Source organism: Sapajus apella, unplaced genomic scaffold (genome assembly GCF_009761245.1).
Source record: "Sapajus apella isolate SASKATOON/1434 unplaced genomic scaffold, GSC_monkey_1.0 scaffold14, whole genome shotgun sequence".
In the NCBI taxonomy this organism is placed as follows: Eukaryota; Metazoa; Chordata; class Mammalia; order Primates; family Cebidae; genus Sapajus; species Sapajus apella.
The window spans coordinates 7,553,735-7,570,588 of record NW_022436954.1 but is presented as its reverse complement, the minus strand read 5'-3'; the positions used below and the strand labels follow the sequence as shown (position 1 = coordinate 7,570,588).

The 16,854-nt window shown below is 40.2% G+C and overlaps 1 protein-coding gene across 1 annotated transcript in view; it reads right to left on the bottom strand.

The window, feature by feature from the left end:
- Nucleotides 1-1,876: 1,876 nt before the first annotated feature.
- Nucleotides 1,877-16,854, bottom strand: part of ATL3 (atlastin GTPase 3) — a 51,440-nt gene continuing 36,462 nt past the window's right edge. Inside the window, exons 7-13 of the mRNA XM_032283045.1 lie at nt 15,334-15,426; nt 14,498-14,636; nt 7,412-7,539; nt 6,734-6,790; nt 4,289-4,360; nt 3,148-3,579; nt 1,877-2,172 (exon numbers count right to left, since the gene is read on the bottom strand). Of these exons, the coding sequence (XP_032138936.1) occupies nt 2,086-2,172; nt 3,148-3,579; nt 4,289-4,360; nt 6,734-6,790; nt 7,412-7,539; nt 14,498-14,636; nt 15,334-15,426 (1,008 nt within the window). The 3' untranslated portion in view covers nt 1,877-2,085. The remainder of the gene's footprint in view (nt 2,173-3,147; nt 3,580-4,288; nt 4,361-6,733; nt 6,791-7,411; nt 7,540-14,497; nt 14,637-15,333; nt 15,427-16,854) is intronic.

Below are 16,854 nucleotides of genomic sequence, written 5' to 3'. Positions count from 1 at the left end.
AAAGAAGTAAGAGGTCACCTGAAACCTGAAAATGCACCAACATTTCAGAAGCAAGCTTTCAAGTTAACAGTCAAAGCTTGGCATCACTGATGAATGCAAGTAAACAAGCAGAAATTTTTCTAACGTGTAACAGCAAGTGAATAAAACAGCAAGAACTTCAGGGAAAGATGGCATATAAATATGAATATAATATACTGGGAGCTTAGGACTTATGAAAACACTTGAGTGGTAAAGCGTCAAAAGAAAATTCTTTGATAAACAGATTACATGCTAAAAGGGGTTTTCTTTTTTTCTACCTTCGTTCACACTTCATGTATATAAAATTTACACTCAGATCCTACCTTCAGGTACATAATTACCTTCATGTATATAAAATTTACTCTTACTTCTCTCCCATAACGAAAGCTAAATTAGCTCAGAAATTAAGGCTTATATACCTCAATGTTTATATAAATACTTGCAGGCAAGTTTTAAGAAGTTTTAAAATCCACAATAATTCCAAAAGGAAAAGCAACTAACAGATAAAACTTTTTATCTCCTAATTAAGGTAAATAGAAAAAAAAACTCTTAGATACTTCTAGAAATTGTTTATATTTGGGTAGGATTTTGGTCCTTACTAAGCCAAAGCTACCAGACTAGCCAAAGTAAAATTAAATAGAAGATGACTCACTAAATAAAATGGGTTAATTTTAGCTTCATTATTAAGAATATTAGACAGGACAGAGAATGCAAATTAACATTCTGAATGAAGACCTTAAATCAGGTTATTTATTAATTGCTAAGCCACATGAAATCAGACATCAATTAAAGGCAGTAATATTTGGTAATATCTTCCCTCTAATCCATAATAAAATTCCATTCTTATGCAGAACTCTCAAAAACAAAACCTCTCAAATGACAATTACAAGAGTTGTGTACAACACACATACATATGTAAACCTGACCAAGGCACAAGTTCAAGTGACTTATCAGAGGTCACGCAGTTCATTTAAACTTAGCTTTTTTCTTAAAGTATCTAACTCATTCCTTTTATGAGCCACTCTGGCTTTTCAAGGCACGTTTGTCTCTTTTTCTAGAAAGAAGCTACAGGGACCCCCCCCCAAAAAAACACAGAGCAAGTTACAACAAAAATGTCAGCCTACTGGGTAAAAAACTCACATTTCAAGAGTATGGTATATTTAAATATGATATGATTTTTCCACACTATATGGCAACATGATTCCCTATTGTAATTTTTTTTAAGAGTAATGATATTATAGTTAGTCTTTAGTTCTGATGTTTCTCCAAGTTTTGAAAACTTTTAAAAAAGGAATCCTTCTGGGCCGGGCACAGTAGCTCACGCCTGTAAGCCCAGAACTTTGGGAGGCCAAGGTGGGCAGATCACAAGGTCAAGAGATCTAGACCATCCTGGCCAACGTGGTGAAACCCCGTCTCTACCAAAAATACAAAAAAAATTAACTGAGTGTGGTGGCGCACACCTGCAGTCCCAGCTACTCGGGAGGCTGAGGCGGGAGAATCACTTGGACCCAGGAGGTGGAGGTTGCAGTGAGCCAAGATCACGCCACTGCACTCCAGCCTGGCAACAGATCAAGACTCTGCCTCAAAAAAAAAAAAGGAATCCTTCTCAAAAGAGTAAACTATAAAAGAAATGACAAGTTTCACCCCAAAATGCCATCTATGGCATCTTTCATGAGGTTATCCTCCATCCCCTCCCCATTGTGTCTGCCAAACCATGGAATCAATCTTAAAAGGCACTAAGTGGCACATAAAGAACTTAAGAGCTTCATTTCTATTTTTCCTATAGCTTCCTCCCCCATAAAGTGCACAAAGCAGAGTAATATGAAAATAGACACAGGCTTGCATCTATAACAGCAAGGAAAAGAAATGCTTCCAACAGAAATGGAAGGGCATTTAATAATTTAAAACCACACGAGAGGTCTGCTCATTTATTACAGTGCCATGTTTTAGCTCTTCCTGGATGGTCTCAGATTTGCCATTCCTCTGGATATGAACCTGTGGCCGTGGGAGGAACCCAGAAATCAGAAGGGGCTGGTTGTGTCCTTGTTTGAACTTCATGTTAAGACGCTATTGAGACTTTTTATCCACAGGTGGTCTTCCAACAACTGCATCCCTCACGGCAGCCTGAGTGGAATTACCAATATGAGAAGACGCCTGCAAAAGTCCATTTATTCAATATATAAGTTAATAAAATACAACACAGCAACAAGAAAGTAAGTCCTTAGAGATAAACTTTCAAAAACCTACCTCCATCATTAGCATGTTACAGAAAGCAGTGGAATGAAAATGCAGGGATACAGACAGGGAGGCTGTGGCAGCAGCTAACGCCCAAGAGAGTAAGGGGAACCTGTGCTCTGTGACTGGGGTAGGATAGGCAGCTCCCGTGGCTTCACAAGCTGCTAACCTAACTCATCTGCTCATGTTACTCAGAAAACAAATGTATCATCTCAAAGACCTTGGACATGGACATTAACCATGTCCATGTCCAAGAGCTACTGGGTTAGTTGGGGGTGGTGGCACTCGCCTGTAACACCAGCTGCTTGGGAGGCTGAGGCAGGAGGATCACTTGAGCCCAGGAGTTTTAAGTTACAGTGAGCTAAGATACCAGCTTGGGTGAAAGGGCAAGAACTCGTCTCTAAAAAAACATTTTATAGGCTGGGCGCAGTGGCTCACACCTATAATCCCAGCACTGTGGGAGGCCGAGGCAGGTGGATCACCTGAGGTCAGGAGTTCAAGACCAGCTTGGTCAACATGGTGAAACTCTGTCTCTACTAAATATACAAAAATTAGCTGGGCGTGGTGGCGGGCACCTGTAATCCCAGCTACTCGGGAGACTAAGTAGAATCACTTGAACCCAGGAGGGGGAGGCTGCAGTGAGCTGAGATCGTGCCACTGCACTCCAGCCTGGGCAACAAAGACAGACTTTGTCTCAAAAACAAAAAACAAACAAAACAAATATTAATATCCAAAAAGAATAATAAAACATAAAGTCTATCAGGAAAAAATGGCCTAGGGAGTAGCCATTACTCATGTCTTCACCATGAAATTCTTCTAAACGAGGTATTTTACAACACAAGCACAAATATCTGCCCATTATCAACCCTCAGGCTCTCCAGCAGCACCACTTACCTGCTCCAACACATATGCAGCACCAAAATCAATAGCTCCGCCCAGCTCACGATATTGACCAGAATACCTAATGTAGCCCCAGGTGAGGAGCGCTATTAACAGCAGTCCAACCATACAGTTGAACAGCTGGGCTACAACCCCAAGACCTATGAAGCCAGTGAGGCCTGAGGCTATATACAAAGCCACAATGCCCGTGAACAGCACTGCAGGGGTTCGGAAGGTGCTGAAGACGTTCTTGCTACCATTGTGCTTGCAGAAATTCTCATATAATTCCTTGATTTCCTCCTCCAGCTCCTGCTGGTAACGAAAGCTGAAATCCTTCCCACCCATCTTCTTGGTCTTCTTAAAATGGTCCAGAGCAAGTTGTTTGAATTCACAGTGCTTCTCCTCTAGAATATCTGGAGATAAATAAGGTTTCTCTCCCCCACAAACCTAAAGAGAACAAAGACACAATATGTTAAAAGATCTCTTCAAAAACAAGTGCCAAATAAAACATGAAAAGATAATAAAAGTGATAGAATGTTTTAAGATGTTAACAAGATATTAATAAATTAACTTTTAAAAGATGTCTAAGACCAATAAAAACTAGTTTCACTTACTCTGAAAAGCACACTTAAATAACCGGGATGATAATATTAATTGGAAAGGGCAGTGACACTGGGACGGGCACAGTGGCTCAAGTCTGTAATCCCAGCAAATTTGGGAGGCAAGGGCGGGTGGATCACTTGAGGTCAGGAGTTCGAAATCAGCCTGGCCAACATGGTGAAACTCTGTCTCTACTAAAAATATAAAAAAATTAGCTGGCTGTGGTGGCAAGCACCTGTAATCCCAGCTATTCAGGAGGCTGAGGCAGGAGAAAATTGCTTGAACCTGGGAGGTGGAGGTTGCAGTCAGCCGAGATTGCACCACAGCACTCCAACCTGGGTGACAGAGTGAGACTCCGCCTCAAAAAAACAAAAACAAAACTAAACAAAAAAAGAAATGGTAATAATTAGATGGCCCCCATTACCAGGACAACCTCGGTATAGCTTTGTTGCCTCATCACTTGAAGACACTTGAAGTAGGATCAAGTTGGGCTTTTGAAGTCAGCAACAACGCCCAGGTTATAGACATTTCAGAATAAGGCATATGCCCTACATACCTCTTCCATGTTGTTATAATAAATGTCCTTGGCAGAGGCTGCAGCTGCTAGGTTGTTGGCTTCAGCAGTGGCCTTTTAAGAGAGGAAAATGTGAAATATAAATCCTTCCTCTTTTAACATTCTTCCACAAATAATCTAATACAAAACTCTTCTCCACTCCCCATTATTCCTTTTTTATTAACCATCTATTATTTTAGATTTCCATACAGTTCAACTGATGAAATAAAATACACCTTTTCTGGCCAGGTACGGTGGTCCACACCTGTAATCCCAGCACTTTGGGAGGCCAAGGCGGGCAGATCACTTGAGGTCAGGAATTTGAGACCAGCCTGGCCAACATGGTGAAACCCCATATCTACTAAAAATACAAAACTTAGCCAGGTATGGTGGCACATGCCTATAATCCCAGCTACTTGGGAGGCTGAGGCATGTGAATTGCCTCAACCTAGGAGGTGAAGGTTACAGTGAGTCAAGATCGTGTCACTGCACCCCAGCCTGGGCAAAAGAGTGAGACTCTGTCTCAAAAAAAAAAAAAAAAAATACACTTTTTCTGCCAAATTTTCTGCCAAAAAAAATATGGTAGAAGTTCACATACATAAAAATATGTATTCTTACACATAAGAATCTTTAGCAAAAATTAAATCTCCAAAATTCAAGGAAAATATTATTTCCTTTGCTTCAATTGTGTTTTTTAATTTTATTCATTTTTTTGAGACAGAGTCTCATTCTGTCATCCAGGCTGGAGTGCAGTGGTGATCTCAGCCCACTGCAACCTTCCCGTCCTGAGTGCAAGCCATTCTCCTGCCAGTATGTGCCACACTTGGCTAACTTTTTAAGTTTTTGTTTTGTAGAGACAGAGTCTCCCTATATTGCCCAAGCTGGTCTTGAACTCCCAGCCTCAAGTAATCCGCCCACCTCGGCCTCTGAAAGTGTTGGGATTACGGGCATAAATCACTGCACCTGGCTCCACTGCTTCAACTTTAAGAAACAGATGTGAGTCAAAAATAGAAAGAAGAAGAAAAAGCTGGGTGTGGAGTCTCATGTCTGTAATCTCAGCAATTTGAGAGGCTGAAGCGAGAGGATCACTTGAGCCGAGGAATTCAATACCAGCCTGCTCAACACAGCTAGATCCTGTCTCTATTAAAAAAAAAAAAAGGAAAAAATTATTTGCAATGTCAATCCCAGGCTCTAGCTCCCTTTATGAAAATGTTCTGCCACAAAAGAAATCAACATTTGGCAATAAATGCCCTTATGTTCAGCGTATGAAGTCAAAAATTATATGTTTTAACCAAATGACATTCTAGTTACAAATTAAAAACCTGGGAAGTGAATAGTAAATAGATATGTCACGACATGTTCCACTAAAGTAGACAACAGGTCGGGCACAGTGGCTCACACCTGTAATCCTAGCACTTTGGGAGGCTGAGGTGGGCAGATCGCTTAAGCCAAGTTTGAGAACAGCCTGGGCAACATAGCAAGACCACATCTCTACTTTTTTTTAATTAAAAAAATTATAGCGAGGCACGGTAGCTCACACCTATAATCCCAGCACTCTGGCAGGCCAAGATGGTAGATTGCTTGAGCCCAGGAGTTTGAGACCAGCCTGGGCAACATGGCTAAACTTGTCTCTACTAAAAATACAAAAATTAGGCAGGCATGATGGAGCACACCTATAATCCCAGCTACTCTGGAGGCTGAGGCCCTAGAATTGCTTGAACCCGGGAGGTGAAGGTTGCAGTGAGCCGAGATCATGCCACTGCACTCCAGCCTGGGGAAGAGTGAGGCTCTGTCTTAAAAAATAAATTATAAATATTTATAATTTAATATTCATAAATAAAATATAATTTAATAAAAAGCTGATAAGTGAATAGTAAATAGATATGTCAGGACATGTTCCACTAAAGTAGACAACAGGTCGGGCACAGTGGCTCACACCTGTAATCCTAGCACTTTGTGAGGCTGAGGTGGGCAGATCATTTGAGCCAAGTTTGAGACCAGCCTGGGCAACATAACAAGACCACATCTCTACTTTTTTTTTAATTAAAAAAATTATAGCCAGGCACGGAAGCTGGCTTAAATATTATATTAATGTTTATAAATAAAATATAAGTATTAAAAATAAGCAACAGATGACAGGAAATTGCTTGTCTAACATAGTGGGTATGTTTCACCCAGGTATAATAAACTGTTTCCCAAAGCGTGTTTGGTGAAAAGACCACATCCAGTGAGGAGAGGCCATTTTGTTTTAAATGTACCACCATGAATACAAACAAGTGAACAAGAAGGTCGCCACACTACTGCAAAATGTGCTGAAAAAAATTAACAGACCTCAGCATAATGAAAAAGGAGAGAAAGTGCATTCTTTTCTTAAAGAACTCTGCTTATTGTATACAGGTCAACTCAAGTATTAAAGAGTAGCATTTAGGATGTCAAATCATTGTTTACCTGAAGCATGGACTTGGGGTGAGGCAGATCTTCTCCTTGATAAATTTTAATATATGCCTTAAAATATAAACATAAAAACTGCTATAAAAATGTTACTCAGTCATATCTTACTCATATTTAATTTTTAGAAAGTGACCATACAACTGCATTTTCCTTAAGACTTAGAACAACCACCAGGAATTAGCAAAAACACACCACACACCTTTGAATGCATGTTAGCATTTTTAGTTAACTAAAAATGTTCTCAAGCAGCACAAGCCTACAGAGGCTAGGATTCCCATCCAGCTCCCCATGCACGCTGGCCTCACCACTACCTGTGGGCAGAGTGACCATCCGCCTTGAGGCAGTCGTGTCACATCTAGGTGCCGTCTCCTCCTACTCACAGCAACTTCCTAACCACCTCCTGTCCACACCATCTTCCTTGAGGAACAATCTTCCTTTAGTCACAGTTAATTGCTCCTCTAAGAGAGTGCAAAGAACATCCATTTGGTTCTTAGACCGATACTGCCACCCAATGGCCCACTCCTGAAAGGACACTGAGGTCTCTGAAAATGCCTCTCACTGTCTCCCCCAGAAAACTTTCTCTTAAGTTTCAAAATATTTAAATTCAAGTTGATTTACAAGTTAGATCAGCTTTACCAAAAATCAAACATTTTAATAATTAAAACCCGTATTTACCTTAAAATACTCCAATAGTCCCCGACAGGTGACCTTTGAGCCATTGATCTCCTTTTCCATTAACTTAGATGGGTTTAATACATACGGTATCAGTACCTGTAACTGTTCTTTGAATTCACCAGCAATATCTGTTCACAGGACCACAGAGAAGGAAAAAATAAGCCAAACAGCCTTATTCAAGCAAGGTGAACACACAATGCAATCTTCCCAGTGTAATTCTTTTAACATTGGTTATTGAAAGTGGGAGAACAGCTGGGTGCGGTGGCTCAGGCCTGTAATCCCAGCACTTTGGGAGGCCAAGGCAGATGGATCGCCTAAAGTCAGGAGTTTGAGACCAGCCTCACCAACATGGTGAAACCCCGTCTTCACTAAAAATATAAAAACTAGCCAGTTGTGGTGGTGGGTGCCTGTAATCCTAGTTACTCAGGAGGCTGAGGCAGGAGAATCGCATGAACCCAGGAGGTGGAGGTTGCAGTGAGCTGAGATCGCACCATTGCACTCCAGCTTGGGCAAAAAGAGTGAAACTCTGTGTCAAAAAAAAAAAAAAAAAAGAAAGTGGGAGTGAAGGGGTCCCCGACTATGGGGCTTTTTTTGGTTTTGTGGAGTTTTTGTTGTTTTTTTTGTTTGTTTTTGAGACTGAGTCTTGCTCCGTCGCCAGGCTGGAGTGCAGTGGTATGATCTTGGCTCACTGCAACCTCCACCTCCCAGGTTCATGAGATTCTCCTGCCCCCGGCCTCCCAAGTATCAGGGACTACAGGCACACATCACCACATCAGGCTGATTTTTGTATTTTTAGTAGAGATGGGGTGGTTTCACCATGTTGGCCAGGATGGTCTCAATCTCTTGACCGCGTAATCCACCCGCCTCGGCCTCCCAAAGTGCTGAGATTACAGGCGTGAGCTGCTGTGCCCAACCTCCAGACTATGTTTTGACACTTTCTGGCTATGACCAAGTTGCTGATAGGTCTCTGTCCCAATGTACCTTCATTTTTCTCCTTCCCCACGGTAGTATAAAGTCTTCTCTAATTCAAAATAGAATACTATATGCAGAATATCCTTTGTGATATCCGGTCTGCTCCTTAGCCTTTTAAGAAATTTCACTTTTTAAATAATTTCATTAACAAGGTCTTCAACAAGTCAATTTTCAACCTCTCAAGTTGTCTCAGTCCTCGGCAACGCCCTCACACTACTCCTTTAAATCGTTAAGAAATCATGGGTCATCCATTTGATTTATGCTTGTTAATTTTTTTAATGTTAAAAGAAGAAGTACCTGTGCCTCATTATCTTGATTTTCTATTATCTCCTCAGAGACCCTCTGGACCACCCCAAAATGAAAAGACCACTAATTAAAGAAAGGTGACAGATTCTCTGCAGCTTCTACAAGGTTCCCATGGAGAGATCAGGAGAGCTGCTAAACAGAGCTCTTTTCTCAAAGTAAGAATTACTAGCTGGTCCAACTACAAAGACACGGGAGAATTAAAATACAGAAAAGCTGATGTACATAATCTTCTAACATCTTCTTGGGTTCCCAACTATCAATGAAAAAAAGCAGGTAGGAGCCCACAACAAAGTAAGAACTCTTCAGTGCTCCACCAACCTGACTATAATATGAAAAATGAAACTCTAAAATTTCAAGAAAAAAGTGGGAAAAATACTTTATAACCTTGTAGTGAAAAAGTATAAAAGTGTACATAATAGGCCATCTGTACACATTCGGATTTGCTTTCATATACTAAAGAAACTCTGAAAGCCTACAAAAGTGGAAAAGACTTTTCACTGAGTATTTTTTAATCCTTTTTAAAATTCTAAACATGTGAATGTATTATATATCCAAAAAACCTTTTTGTATGGTTTCAATTTCCACCACACTGAAGGATGGATTAGTTTCAAAAATACCTCACACAAGAAGTAGCAGGATCCAGATGCTATACTTGCCACTTTAACAAGCCGTACAGACCCTATGCTACTCATGTTTCTATGAAGGCTACACCAAAATAATAGTTTTAAAACCAGAATAGACAAGAACTGTCTCATAACAGAAACAACCTCTAATGATGTTAAAGGAGACTGTGCCCTACAAACCTTCCTGTGTAATTTATAACTAACCAACTCAGTAGTTACTGTATTAGGTCTCCCTGTGGCAGTAAATAGGAAGATGACAATTTTCTTAATGCTGACAACACAGTCATCCTGTGTCTGATGAAAAATTCTCAAAAAGCATGCTAGGCTATTCTAGGCCTAGCATGGTGGCTCACACTTGTAATATCAGCACCTTGGGAGGCCAAGGTGGGCAGATTGCTTGAGGCCAGGAGTTCAAGACCAGCCTGGCCCAACATGGTAAAACCCCATTTCCACCAAAAATAAAAAATTAACCAGGCATGGTAGTGCACTTTTGTAATTCCAGCTACTCAGGAGGATGAGGCACGAGAATTGCTTGAGCCCGAGAGACAGAGGTTGCAGTGAGCTGAGATCATGCCACTGCACACCAGCTGGGGCAATAGAGTGAAGACAAGACTTTGTATCAAAAAAAAAAACAAAACAAAACAAACAATAAAACAGCAGCTATTCTAGATAATTACTGCAAGAAGCAGCAGCTCAGCGTCAGTTACATCAAAACTAAGATCATGTTTGGCAGGCATCTACCTCTAAATAAGTGGTCAATCTTTAAAAATAAAACCACTAAAATAATTCCTAAAGTATCTGGGGGAACATTTGCAGAAATCGTTTCAGAATGTAGTTCTTATGAAATTTAAATGTTCTACAAAAATTACATAAGTTCCTTTTATGGATTAGCCCTAACAACCTCAGGCTAATGTCTTTTCCAAGTCACATGGAACAGGACTGCAAAATCTCAACCATGTAACTGTACAGGTATATACCTGAGAAAATATAATGTCTACCTTTTTTTTTTAATTCTGAAAACTATATCAGCTCTAACAGGTCTCCTACAGTAAAGTGTGTGTAGTTCACAAGCTAGCACTTGCCAAATACAAATCACCTGCTATTTGCAATTTAGCATTCAATTTACTCTTCACTCAAAACCCTTCAATATCTTGGTTAAGAGCTTCCCTAAAATTATAAAACATCCATCTCCAAATCTAAAATGTACATAAACTTTTGCATAGCTAGTAAGAATTCTTCATGAACAATCCTCATAACTGTAGTTCCTTAAATAAACAGAGGGCAGGTTTTTAACATATTTTTTAAGTGAGGCGAAAAAGCAAATTTTTATTTTTCAAATCTTTCCATTTAAAAAAGTACTGGCTAGGTGTGGTAGCTTGTGCCAGTAATCTCAACACTTTGAGAAGCTGAGGTGAGAGGATCACTTGAGGTCAGGAGTTCAAGACCAGCCCAGGTAACATAGGGAGACCCTATCTCTACAAAACAATTAAAAAAATCAGCCAGGCATAGTGGTGCATGCCTGTAGTCCCAGCTACCGGGGAGGCTAAGGATCACTTGAGACTGGGAGTTAGAGGCTACAGTGAGCTATGATCATGCCACTGCACTCCAGCCTGGGCAACAGAGCAAGGCCCTGTCTCTAAAATAAATAAGTAAATAAAAATTTAAAAGTACTTATTTTTTTTAATAAATAGAAGCATACCACATATGCTACTCCACAATCTTTCTGTGTTTAATAATATATCACAGACATCCTTCTACATAAAGACACGAATTAGATTCATCTATCTACCTTATCCTTTTTTTTTTTTTTTTTTGAGATGGAGTCTTGCTCCGTCATGCAGGCTGGAATGCAGTGACACAATCTTGGCTCACTGCAACCTCTGCCTCCCAGTTTCAAGCAATTCCCCTGCCTTAGCCTCCCAAGAAGCTGGGACTACAGGCACACACCTCCAGGCTCAGCTAATTTTTTGTATTTTAGTAGAGACAGGGTTTCACCCTGTTGTCCAGGATGGTCTCAATCTCCTGACCTTGTGATCTGCCCGCCTCGGCCTCCCAACATGGTGCTGGGATTACAGGCATTAGCCACCACGTCCTACCCTTAACCTTTTAATTACTGCATTTTATTCCTTTGGGCAAATGTACCTTAAATTTTTTTTTTTTTTAAGACAGGGTCTCACTCTGTCACCCAGGCTAAAATGCAGTGGTGCAATCACAGCTCACTGCAGCCTTGACCTCTTGGGCTCAAGCAATCCTACCTCAGCCTTCCAAGTAACTGGGATCACAGGGGTCACCACCATGTCCAGCTAGTATTTTTTTTTTAGAGATGGAGTCTCCGTATGTTGCCAAGGCTGAGGTGTACCATAATCTAAACAACTCCTCATAAATATACATTTGGGTTGGCTCCAGTTATACTCTATGATAATAATGCCGACATAGTATACATTTTTTTTTGAGACAGAGTTTCGTTCACACCCAGGCTGGAGTGCTATGGCCCAATCTTGGTTCACTACAACCTCTGCCTCCCAGGTTCAGGTGATTCTCCTGCCTCGGCCTCCTGAGTAGCTGGGATTACAGGTGGCCACCACCACACCCAGCCAATTTTTGTATGTTTATTAGAGACAGGACTTCACTATATTGGCCAGGCTGGTCTCAAACTGTTAACCTCAGGTGATTTGGCCACCTCAGCCTCCCAAAGTGCTGGGATTACAGGCATGAGCCACTGTGCCCAGCCAGTCTAACTATTTTTATACACTTATTTAAACAGTTTTTTGGATAAACTCCCAGGAGTGGGATAGTGGATCAAAGGACGTGAACATTCTGAATTCTGATACTGCCACATTACAATCCATAAAGACTATAATTTATTACCAATGTTTTTGTGCTTTCTTGATTATTGTGATGCTGCACAGATTTTCATTAACATATAATGACCATTTGTATTTCTTCTTTTTGGACTTGCTTTTTCATGTGAGAAAGGAAAATTTAGGCCTTACAAGTGCATTTTATAGTTTTATCTTGATGAGGAAACCAAATAGTACCTAAGTATGAGATAAAAGATTGCTCATACGGAATTTGTTCCCTATCTTATAAATGTAATATATAAATGAAACTTGACACACTTAATATTTAGTGATTAAACCATTCATTATATATATATATATATATATATATATATATATATATATATGTACAGTGAGTTGAACAGCATCCCCCTCTCCAACAAAATGCATGTCCACCTGGAATTTCAGAAAATCTTATTTGGAAACAGTCTTGCAAATGTAACTAGCTAAGAAGAGGTCATACTGGATTGAGGTGGGCCCTAAATCCAAAGACTGGTGTGCTGACATGAAGAGAACACACAACGAAGGTGGTCATGTGATAACAAAGAGTTTAGAGGCAACACAAAGTAGGTCAAGGAATGCCAAGGGCTGCTGGCAATTTCCAGAAGCTAGGAGAGAGTGTGGGACAGGTTCTCCTTTCAGAGTCTCCTGTTAGAACCAACCATAATTTTGGATTTCTGGCCCCCTGACTTGTGAGAGAATAAATTTCTGTTGTCTTAAGCCACCTAGTTTGTGTTAATTTGTTAAAGGTAGCCACAGGAAATTAATACAACCAAAAGTGACACGACATTTCAAAAGCCAGGTTACCAAACTTTAAAAAAACTGCCTACTTCCTGAATAACATGATAAAAATTAAAATTAACTTCAAAGCAATGCATTGGAACGTTAAAATTTGAAACTATGGAAGAATGCCATTTGTGTGTGTTTACACTGGATAATCACTGGGAGGCACTCTAATTCACCCTCTCCTAACACCTCCATTTAAGAATTCCACTGGACAGATTTCCCTATCAGTGATGAACAAATCTGAGTTCAAGTTGGTAAAAGTACAACTAATAATGGAGCCTTATGATCCTAAACAATATATTACCTAGAGACCTACACAACTTTCTCTCCCTACTCAGCTCTGAAAACTCCCTTGAAACTGCTTTTCAGGTCCAGTGCTTGCCAAGCAGATTTATCTCCCAAAGCAATTCTCTTAGATTCAATTGCCACGAAACAGGCCAGGGAAGTCTCCTCCTCAGGAGAGCTGCCAACCACGTAAAAACGTCAGAGAAGTGACAAATAAAAGGTAAAAGTTAAGTATCATTAGCCAGGTTCTTTGCAATATTAAGACCAGCTAGAATAAAAATCTTGAGTTGAACATTCATTTTCTTGGATCAACTGGATCAAATAGGTTGAAAATGGTGCATTTTATATTCAATATGAGGCTATGAAAACCTTTCACTTCAAAAGGCAAGTTCCTGTAGTAACTGAACAGTATATATCCTCTGAATGATTTATTCCATATAACAGAAGAAACGTCATTTTAGCCCAGTATGGGTTTGGAGCAACAAGAACTTGGATGTAAGTTTATGCCTCATCACTTACTCACTTACTAGCTGAGCACTTTGAGAAGTTACTTAACTTTCCTCCTTTTCCTTAACTGTTTTTTGCCATTTTCCTCACCTATAAGGAAATGACATCAACTTCATGGAATTACTGGGAGCATAAGCATCAAAGTACTTAGCATAGTGTTGCAAACATTACCAGGAATCCGAGGGATTTGGATAAGCTTATTAACAAGCGCTCAGTTTAACATATGTGTAAATTAAGGGCCAGCCATTTAATGACTCAAGGCCTTAATGAAAAAGGAACAAAAATAAGATAATGGAGCCCAAGAGTCCCAACTACAATTCCTCTCACCTACCAATTAGGTAGCACTTCCTGACATTAGCACATGACCCAGTGTCAGGTTTTGCCATAATCACAAATAAGATGAAAATAATAGCTTTGCCATGCATCATGCTGCCTTCCCTTGGGAAGTTAATTTTACTTAACATTAGCTGACTAATGTCTGGTCTTCCTTTATTTAGCATTTGTATCGCTTGTAAACCAAGAACCATAACGAGTCTCTTAGAAAGACTACTAATGGATATTAACACCACCATTTCAGATGCAGAAGTCAAGGTAAACTAATTCTGATGGTGGCAGTAAGTCAGGAGTAAAATCTGAACTAGACTTTAAATACTACACTAAGAGATCGCACCATTTTTCTTAAGCATTCACTTGATTTGTAAGTGATTCATTATTTTTAATTCCAAAGATCAAATCACATGTTTAAAATAACAACATCTATAACACACCTTTTAATTTCCCATCAAAGTCAGGGCTTGTGGCCACCTGGAGTCCTGGATGTGGTAAGAGAAAGCAGGTGACATCCGAGAAACATGAGTGAATGTGATTTCGAACATTCTGAATTTCTTCATGTTGATGTTCCTTCACCTACCAATGAAGACCAACAATTTACCAAACAAAAATCATTTGGTTTTCTTCACTAGGGACAACTAGTATAAGGACAATGGAAGGAAGGCTTCTCAACTCTGAGGGATCACAGTCGCCAAATGAGGAAACTCAGAACCTTAAGAAGCAATAAACACATAAATCTGATTACCTATGGCTTGACTCCTACAGCTAACAAACAGGTGCAGAAGAGTTTCTTTAAAAGGAGTATTGCACAATACTTAGGAAGAACAAGGGACAGTTTGTGGGGATGAAGGAGCATCTAACCAATTAGCAGAGACAGACAAAAGACTCCTGTGTTTTGGTTTGGGAGAACAGGTTAGGCCTGTTTGCTGTTTATATCTATGCCAAAATAAGTAAAACTTCTGAATCAGAATAACTAAAATTCTGAGTGTGACTTCTAAAGGCACATATAGAACTTGGTTTAAAATGTAAAATGGAAATTATAATCAAAGCTTGGGCATCTGCCCAGAATTTTCTTCTACAGTCCCTGTGTATTGTACATACAGGGTCATTAATCTTATCAGGAATAAATAATATTAGCTTCTGTTAAGATTCATCTACAGTTAATGTATTCAATATCATTTTCAATAACTGCTTTAAATACAATAGCCAAAGGTAAATGAGAAAACCATCACTACTTTTAGATAATTCCTCAGAAGATTATAGTCCCACTGACCTGTAAACGCTTATCCAAAAATGCCATTCCTCCTTGTAGTCCATAGCTGTATTCATAAGGGAAACTCCAATCTCTAACCAAAAACATCAGTGTCTATTTAAGAAAAGAGGAGAACATATTTTAACAATGCATAAACAAATTTTCAAGAGAACAACTGCAATACATCTTTACATAATGCCAGCTTCTGCAAAGGGGGTAAAGGTATGTACTGAAGGATGGATTGATTGATTTAGAGAATGGGTCTTGCTCTGTCACTAAGGCTAGCAGTGGCATGATCATAGCTCATTGTAGCCTGGAATTCCTGGGCTCAGGCGATCCTTCCACGCCAGCCTCCCAAGTAGTCAGGACTATAGGCACATGCCACTACATTTTGCTTATTTCTTAAATTTTTTTGTAGAGACGAGGTCTTGCTCTGTTGCTCCGGCTGGTCTTGAACTCCTGGCCTCAAGCAATCCTCTGGCCTTGGCCTCCCAAAGTGCTGAGATTACAGGTGTGAGCCAATACATCCACCCAGATTTATCTATTCTGTAATGTCTTAGAAGTTTTACAAACACTGGAGGGACATGTTTAAGACAAATATGAGGTCAATAAAGGCTATCTGCTATTTTTGTTCCCACAGCTTAGTAGGAACAGAAGGAAGACATTAATGAGAATGGTAAATTTGGGGCTCTGCCTTAAAGTCATCTATGGGGAATATAGTAAAGGACAAAAGAGAAAACCATATGGCACCAGCTAATTATAAAATTGGATCTGCAGCAAGGCACAGTGGCTCACGTCTGTAATCCCAGAATTTTGGGAGGCCAAGGCGAGTGAATCACTTGAGGTCAGGAGTTCCAGACCAGCCTTGCCAACATGGTGAAAACCCGTTTCTACTAAAAATACAAAAATTAGCTGCATGGTGGCAATCCCAACTACTTAGGAGGCTGAGGCAGGAGAATCGCTTGAACCTGGGAGGCAGAGGTTGCAGTCAAGGTCGCGCCAGCCTGGGCAACAGAGACTCCATCTCAAAAAAAAAAAAATCAGATCTGCTTTTAGTATTAGAAAGGAAGGCCAGGCATGGTGGCTTATGTCTATAATCCCTTCACTTTGGCAGGCCTAGGCAGGCGGATCAACTGAGGTCAGGAGTTTGAGACCAGCCTGGTCAATATGATTAAATCCCATCTCCACTAAAAATACAAAAAATTAGCCGGGCATGGTAGCAGGCGCCTATAATTGCAGCTACTCAGGAGGCTGACGCAGGACAGTTGCTTGAACCTGGGAGGCAGAGGTTGCAGTGAGCCAAGATGGTGCCACTGCACTCCAGCCTGAGCAAAATCTTAGAGTGAAACTCCATCTCAAAAAAAAAAAAAATTAGATAAGAAAAGAAATAAGGCTTACACACTGAAGGCATCTCTAATCCTATTGATTGAGGCTGCTGTGCTTCCTCATTCTCAAGAAACACTGAGCTAAAGCTGAGGTCAGCAAAGACCTTTTGGGGAAAGGGAGAGAGAGGGAAAGAGGGAGGGAGGGAAGGAGGGAGGG